The sequence below is a fragment of the Pygoscelis adeliae genome, unplaced genomic scaffold (assembly GCF_000699105.1).
Source record: "Pygoscelis adeliae isolate BGI_AS28 unplaced genomic scaffold, ASM69910v1 Scaffold436, whole genome shotgun sequence".
Taxonomy (NCBI): Eukaryota; Metazoa; Chordata; class Aves; order Sphenisciformes; family Spheniscidae; genus Pygoscelis; species Pygoscelis adeliae.
Genome location: NW_008825051.1, coordinates 374,932 through 383,209, shown reverse-complemented (window position 1 = coordinate 383,209; position 8,278 = coordinate 374,932). Strand labels below are relative to the sequence as shown.

At 46.6% G+C, this 8,278-nt stretch overlaps 1 protein-coding gene across 1 annotated transcript in view; it reads left to right on the top strand.

Moving 5' to 3' along the window:
* CACNA1B (calcium channel, voltage-dependent, N type, alpha 1B subunit) overlaps nucleotides 1-8,278 on the top strand; it is a 306,403-nt gene that overhangs the window by 110,649 nt on the left and 187,476 nt on the right. Inside the window, 3 exon segments of the mRNA XM_009326378.1 lie at nucleotides 905-1,057; nucleotides 3,647-3,649; nucleotides 5,313-5,500. Coding sequence (XP_009324653.1) covers nucleotides 905-1,057; nucleotides 3,647-3,649; nucleotides 5,313-5,500 — 344 coding nt within the window.

Here is an 8,278-nt window from a genome sequence, read left to right as displayed (position 1 = left end):
GACTTGGTCTTGCCTACTCAGTGGGCAACTTGGTATATTTTACATGCTAACGTGAAGGGTCTGAATGCTCCGGTGGGGAGCTGCATCATGCCTTGCTGATGCCCTGCAACCATCAAAGTCCCCATACCATTGCTTACTGCCTTTTTATTTGTCGCTGTTCACCAGCTGCTCTGCCCGCTAGCGGGGGATCGCTGTCAGGAGTGTATTTCATTTCTGAATGTGGAACAGAGAGATTTTTCCCTCCAGCAAAAGCCAGTGAAAGGGAACCGCTGCTCTGTGGAATGCTTTTTTCTTCTCTGCATTAACCCCTTGGCAGCCAGGCAGCCCCCTCTCTCTCCCCTGGTTTTAATTGAAAATGAGTTTGTGACAGTGAAAAAAGCTATGGATGGATCGCCCTGGAGGCAGGGTTTTGTTTCTCCAGAAGCGGGGTGTGATAGGCACGGCAGCATCGCAGCTATTCTGTGTATCACGGAGGGAGAGGCAGCTCCTGTGCAGCTCAGTGCTCCCGGCCCTCCCTGGGACAGGGGGGTACCACAGCAGTGCCCAGCTCTGCTGCATCATCCGCACTGCTGCAGGATCTGCCTTAAGGACCTGGTCCAGCTCCAGGCTGAGTCTTGGGACTCCACCGGCTGCAGGAAAAGTCCTTTTTCTGTCTCTGAAGCGTAAGAGACCTTTGAATCTGTGATCTGAAGAAAAGGGGTCAGAAAAAGATAACTCTCCTGATTGTCTGTCTTGCATCTTGAGTGCATTATGGCTGTAGCACCTTTTTTATAGTGCCTTGGGAAAAGCAGCATTGCCAATCCTAAACTTTCCCTTAGACAGCCCCTCTCTCCTACCTTGCCCCCAACCCCAACTCCTTGTTTTCCTTCCCTTACTGACTACGTGTTTTTCCTTGTCCCCACAGGCTTGCAGGTTGTCCTCAAGTCCATCATGAAGGCGATGGTGCCCTTGCTTCAGATCGGGCTGCTCCTCTTCTTCGCCATCGTAATGTTTGCCATCATAGGGCTGGAGTTTTACATGGGGAAGTTTCATAAAACCTGCTTCTCTAACGAGACAGGTGAGCTTCGAGCTTCGCTCCCCTCCCAGCGTATCATCACGATGCTTCTAGTCCCCTTCATCTCATCGGGATGCTTTCTATCCTGCTCTTATGTTGCTTTTCCTTTTTCCTCTTCCACGTTCACTGCATTCTCTCCCTCTTTACCTACCCACTCTAAGAATTAACAGACTTTTGTGCTCATCCTACATGCACTGGGACAGATTCTCCTCTCTCTGTTACAGCACCACGGCAGCCCTGATGCTAGTGGGTTGCTCTCAGTCTACACAAGAGTGAGACCTCCTCTCATGGGAGAATTTTTTCATAGTAGAAATACAGAACCAAATTCCCGTTGGTCCAGCTTTTTGAAGGGTGGGGGTTGTTTTTGTTTTTTTTTTTTTTTTTTTTTTTTTTTTAATTCTTTGGTCTCTGTTTACATTTTCGTTGGGTTTAGCTCTATGAACAGCTGCTGAACGTTGAATTTCCTTGCAAGGTTTCTGGGGCAAGTTGCATGGGTATGAGAAAACTTTGGTGTGAAATAGTAAGAGTGGAAAGACTGGGAGCAACCAAAAAAAAAAAAAAAATAGAAAAGGACAATAGATGGAAGGCAAGGAGCCCTTTGATGGAGAAAGGATAAAAATGTCCTTCAAACAGAGAAGGGCAAGGGAAATTGGGCACTCCAGAGTAAATGATGTGTCTGCCTGTGAATGAGTGATAAACCACGGAAGATGGAGGTGGAGAGGAGTAATGCCCAAAGACTCTCAGCTGGGACTGGCTGCCATGTCAAAGCCAGCTGCTTGTCCATGGCTAAGAATTCATTCCAATTTAAAAAAAAAAAAAAAAAAGCCATTTTTTTCCATGTAATTTTTTAATATTCCTTTATAATAGTGCTAATATGTGTTGGTTATCTGGGCTATCCACAGATGAAAATATTGTTCTTGTCTCCAAAAGATTGCAATTTAAGGTACAATTGACTGTCTTTAAAACACAGTCTTGTATTTTCAGTGATTATCACTAATAGGTCTTAATATTGATTTATTTATACGCATTCAAATGGTAATAAAACAACATCCCTGCCAAATCTCTGGGCATCCTTCACAGCGCTTTCTAACAACAACATGGAAACAGTTTAATATAGTCAGTTTACACAGAGCTTTGCAAAAGCAGGGTGAAACTGTTTTCTTGCTTATGTTCCTACGTAATGTTAGAAAAGCATAACACAGCTTGTAGAGGACAGTCAGGTGTTGTGACTTGCGAGCAAAGCACGATGGTTCTTGGAAGAAATTAATTTTTGGACTGGATTTGTAGGAGAGCAAAATCTTTGTGGGGTGTGTGTGTTCATGCCAAGCTGAACAGGTCTCAGCCTGCTGCAAGGTCTCTGGGGCTACTGCAGCAGTTACGGAGGAATAACAGCAACGGTGACGATACAGGCGTGTAGGAAGCAGAAGCATTCTTGGTGAGATGGCAGGAAGAAAGCAATTATGAGCAGGTTTGCATTTTCTAGGAGCATTTTTAGGTCTGTTAAATTGCAACCAAGGTGGGTGATTTTTTGCATCCTTCGTTTGCAGGTAGCAGCTGCAGCCTGAGCTCTGAGGCTCTGTCGCTAACGGGCTGACTTTAGCCAGTGGGCTAAAGAGAAGAGTGATTTTTTTTTTTTCTCCCTCTCCCCAGAAACTAGTTAACGTAAAAGGGAAAAATAAAACCCAAAGCTGTTTGTGTTCTCTGCAGACAACTCTCTGACATCAGTGATGACTGAGAGTTCTCTGTGCCAGGCTTGGGGACTGAGAACAGATTTTTGTTATGTGTAATGTTGTGTGTAAGTGACTCTTGCTTGCTGGGTGGCTCCCAGCTAGGAATTGGGAGCGCAGCCAAAAAACTGTTGTGTGTGTTGCATATCTCTGCATCGCAGCACCTGGCATCTCGGTGGGAGGATGCGGCGTGGCCGGGCTCACCTTGCCCCGAATCCCCTCGCCGGGCAGTGTGGGAAGGCGCCTGTGTTTACAGGCACCAGCCCCTGCTTTTCTCAAGGGCTAACGAGCTGGTTGTCGGATGAATTATGGGGATCGATTCCACCTGCTCGGCGGGAAATGGTGTGATGGTGTTTCTGGAAAGGCGGAGAGCGGTGAGGTTTCCTGGCACTGTGGTCCCTTGTGAGCAGAGCAGCAGAGCATCCCTCAAAGCCATCAGCAGAGCCTTTTAAAACCTAAGTGCTCATCATCTCCAAAGAGGTGCATTAACAAGCCCAGGCCTGATACCACGGGCTCCAAAGGCTGGCTTGAGTGTGGAAATGTGAACCTCATTAAAGAGATGCCTCTGTCAGAGGGCAGCAAATTGGAGGAGGATGGGTTGCTCATGCTTGTTTCTGTTCCAAATCCCCAAAGTGAGCAAACTCCTGGGATTTTTCCTGGAACCAGGAGCCACATGAGAGGTACCAGCTGTTGCTTCAGCTCATCGTGGAGGGAACCGAGTAGAGGTGTCAACAGCAAATATTGCTATAGCCCTGCTAATCCAGTAGCCCTGGGTAGGTCAGTAATAAACTGCACTGAAGAGGAATGCTGGGGACCAAAATGTGGCAAAAAGTTTATTCAAGGCCTTTGCCACTCAGCCTGACAGACTGTTCTGACCTAGTGGAAACATTTCTCTATTTTAATGGAAAATGGGTAAAAACTAACAGCAGTGCATGTTCCAGTGGATGCCTGACTTGTTTTCTTCTCCCTGCATCCTCCATGCTGTCCTGTTCTGGTGACACAGGATTATTTTTAAGCAGCCACCCTCCACAGCTGACCCAGCCCAAATGCCCTGAAGCTGCTCCAGGAGAGGAGGGCATCACATTTGTTTCCTATTTTTCCTTGAGACTCCCCTTTTCTCGGTCTTCCCCAGCCATGGGAGTAGGGATGAGTTCTGGTCTCTTTTTTTAAAAAGGAAAAAAAAGCCCAACCCTTCTTAGTAGATGTGCATTGCATTTTCAGAACATTACCTGGCAACAAAAGGCCAAACAGATAAAACTGGATTCTCTTTTAAGACACACAAATGGTCTGCAAGAACCAGATTTAGTATCTCCTTTTTGCAGGCTTGTCTCACTAAGCCCTTGTGAAAGCCTGTGGTGACCCATATGGGAGCTGGAGAGAGATGCCCTGCATTAAGGTGTTGAGTCAACAGGAAAACGCATCACACACATACACAGACACAAATATATCCTGGAGCCACAGTGACAGTCTTGTTTTCCTGCTGCAGGCTTTGCTCTATAGAATGATTATTCCTAATTATTGTTAGTGCTGATCTTGTTTTCCCCCTGGTGGATTTGATTTTGTGCAGTTTGCTGCTCCATTACCATAACGTGTCACTTCTAAAATCCTTTAATATTTCCCAAATTGCATCTCTGTGTAAATAGGAGTATTACTTAGTATATATATTTACTTTGAAAACCTAGCACTTTAGTTTTCCAAATTGCTCTGTGGTGGTGCTTACAATGTCTCTGGAGGGCTGCAACACTTCAGACTTCACAGCTGAACCTGGAAGATGCTGGCCACCATTCTGGCCATCCCTTGTGGTCCTTAACTGTCACAGACTCATCCTCCTTTGCCTTCTCTGGGTCTGAAATGAAACTCAGCAGAGAAACTCTATCCGTGCTGCAGACAAGCTGACAGCTGGATGCTTTCCCCGCCACGTGTACCTACGCCCCACAGCATTGCCCTTTGGGGCAGAAATATGAAGCTTACAGAGGGGCTGGAGCCGGTTGCTGTGGTGGTGCTGCCTTGTGACGAAGCCAGGGGCTCCTCATGCAGCTGTGGTCTAACATCTATATCTGGACAATTTTGGGGCTATCCACAGGCAGCTCTTGCTTAAGCCGCTGGTGAAGAACCTGCCCTTTTGCTTTAATGTTATAGTGTCAATATTTAGCATCTAGCGACGCTGTATGAGGGTGTATCGTTGGCTCACAGTGTTTGAAGTATGCACCATTCCCAAGCCCTTGCTTTTATCGCACTGGTTTTTTTGTGGCATTTCTCATATATGACATGGCTGAACACTGGGGCAAACTATAAATGATGGACACTTCAGGGATGGCCCATCCTACTCCACCCTGCCACTAAACTCTCTTTTATAACATAGTAGTATATAAATGACTACATGGGCGTAATGTCTTTCGCATGCCCATAGTGGCACAAGGAAGCCTGAAATGTAAATTACATTCATGTGGTGGTGCAAGGAAAGTGCAGCAGCACCAGCTGCTTGACTGGCTTCAGTCGGTAACTTTTATCCCCGCTGTTCTTCTCTGCAGGTGATGAGGTGGGAGATTTTCCTTGTGGAGAGGAGCCTCCTGCCAGGCAGTGTGAGAGTGGGACCACCTGCAGGGAGTACTGGCAAGGGCCCAACTACGGCATCACCAACTTTGACAATATCCTCTTTGCTGTGCTCACCGTCTTCCAGTGCATCACCATGGAGGGATGGACCGACATCCTCTACAATGTGAGTCCGCTGATGGGGCTGTAGGACTCCTGGGGTGCTGTCATGCGTTGTGTTAGTTTGGAAAAGGTTGTTCTGGAAAAGAAGTAATTTAGTTTGTGCATTTTCCCCTATTGATTAGCACCCCATCCTGCTTTTTAGGAGGATTGTTCCTATTTTCTTGAGGGTTGTTCTGCAGGTCCTGTAAGAGCCTTTGAACCACCGTTGTGGCCTGTGGTGGTTTGAGGCTGCAGACTTGCTTACCTGCAACATGATGTCTTGTGTCAGTGTGATGTTGCCCTGTGTCAGAATTGAGGTGTGTCACTCCGAGATGGTGGTGTGCTCTGCTGTAGGATGGGTGGGTGAGTAGGAGCATGTTCTCACAATGTCCCATACAAAATCAGTTATCAAACTGCACAATATAGGGTGGCAAAACCAGTGACTCGTTAACATTTTGCACCTAGAGGTTTTCTCTCTTGACTGGGTCTAGCCTTCGTGATCAAACTTGTAATTTACATCAGTGAAGCAGCATCAGTGGGATGTTAGCACCGAGATCCAGTACTAGTTTTGGCAACTCCAGTACAATTTTACAAAACCCTGTCAGTCACCTTCACACCTGGCATGACTCTGTTGGCTGTAGAGAAGATACACTGGGCTGAATTTCCTCGTTAGGGTCTTCGTTGGCTGTGCCTCCTGCCAGCCAGGACCATGACTGTCACAGCCACTCAAGGTCAAAACCTTTTGGTCAGTTTTACTATTTCCAATTTTACCAAGAATAGGGCAACCTCACCCAGTTAGCAACAACTGAACTACTCTGCTGTCTTTCAGGCAGTGTAATGCTCTCATTTGTGTCTGTAATTTATACCTACCCTTTTGAGGTGTCCTGTCTTGAGAGGCAAGCACCTAACCCTTGCTAACAGGCTGGGAATAAAGCCCTTCAGCTGGTTTCCAGCATCTGTGTCATATCTCCTTGCAAAGTGTGACAGCTGCTCTTCGGGAGCTGTAAGGGACCTGTGTATCTGTTGCAGACCTGTTCTCCCCAGCTTTGTGATTTGCTTAGATCTTCACATGTTTCTACAGCGGGTGTAAAGTGCTATGGTTTGGGTCTGGAGGACGGTCCAGCTGTTTTGTACTTCCATTTTCTGTGGCAGTAAAGGACTTTATCAAGTACCGGGGAAGGAAGGAGAGAGAGTGGTGATGATTAGCAATGTCTACACCGGCTGCTTCTTTCCTTTGACTGTAGAAGGAAGGACAATCTGACAGCCGTGCATAGATGATCTGAATTACCCCACACTGTCCTAGCCAGAAGTGCCAATGTGGAAAAATAACTAAGGTAGGCATTAATAATGCCTCCAGGCCATTTCACTGGCCGGTAGGACTACAAAGTGTTCAGTCTACTTCATTATAGACTCTAGACCCATGCTGGGCTCTTTCGCAGACCTTCCTGTGAGGGTTTCTGTCGCAACAGGAAAGTATTATTAATATCAACCACAGTAAATTGAAAGATACAATTCTGCTGTGATTGAAGCCAATATATCTGATTTATTACCTTCTCCACTCATTGCTCAGTTCCTCCATTTCTTCCCAGTCTCTGCCCACTTAGAGCGATCTCTAGAAGGGCCCATTTCCCCACTGCATGCCCTCCCCTTGCCCTGAAACTTCATCACACAACCAGTTTCTCCCATTCTCATTCAGCAATCCCGTTCCTTCCTTCTAGTGCCAACTGTTGTAAGAAAAACCCATTAGCATCCTGGCTGGAATTGATTGATCAATACATGGTGTATTAGATCATCTTCTCCCAAACTGCACTTTGTACCACATGCAAAAACCTGAGCTTACTATTGGGGTATTGATTTTGGGGGTTGCTTTGAAAACTACTGTAGTATCATTCTAGATACCTATTAATCTAATTGGAAACAGACGCCTGGATGAGATGCAGTTGAGTATTTGTTGTATAATGTCAATCCTTGTCTGAGACTCCAGCTTAGGTTTTAATGCTTGGTGGGTTCATGTCTCTGAAAGATACGAAGGTCTCTGGACAGTCTGCTTGTTGTGTGGAGGGTGAGTAGTGTGTGTCGTGCCACAGGACCACTTGGCAGACGGTGTTCACGTAACTAGTGCCAGCAGCCATCTCTGCCCCCTCTCCCTTGGCCCTGCCCTAGATGCTGTGGTACCCCCTCCTTGTGCTGCTCTGCTTGCTGAGGAGCTGGCTGTGCTTTTGAAGGTTAGTAGCTGAGGAAAGATGTGGGTGGAGAAGATCCACTCTGTGCAGCCCTGAACTTTTTCACAGCTTCAGTCATCTGCTGTTTTCTGGCCGCTTGGCTTTCGTCTTGGTTTCTTCTGTGCCTACTCTAAGTTAAACAAATTTAAAAATGAAACGAAAGCCCAAACCTTTTGTTGGTTTGTTGCAACCATCGCTGCAGCAATGACTGAAAAGCCAGCATGGTGCGTGCTTGTGGATGCAGTTGTCAGACTGTGCAGAGGTAACAGCAATGCAAACAGTCCGTCCATCCAGCACCAGTCAGTTCAGCAACTGAACATTAATGCTGCCTGAATCAGCTGGATCCCTACTTAGAACCATAGAATCATTAAGGTTGGAAGAGACCTCTAAGATCATCGAGTCCAACCGTCAACCCAACACCCCCATGCCCACTAAACCATGTCCCCAAGCGCCTCATCTACACGTCTTTTAAATGCTTCCAGGGATGGTGACTCAACCACTTCCCTGGGCAGCCTGTTCCAATGTTTAACCACTCTTTCAGTAAAGAAATTTTTCCTCACGTCCAATCTAAACCTCCCCTG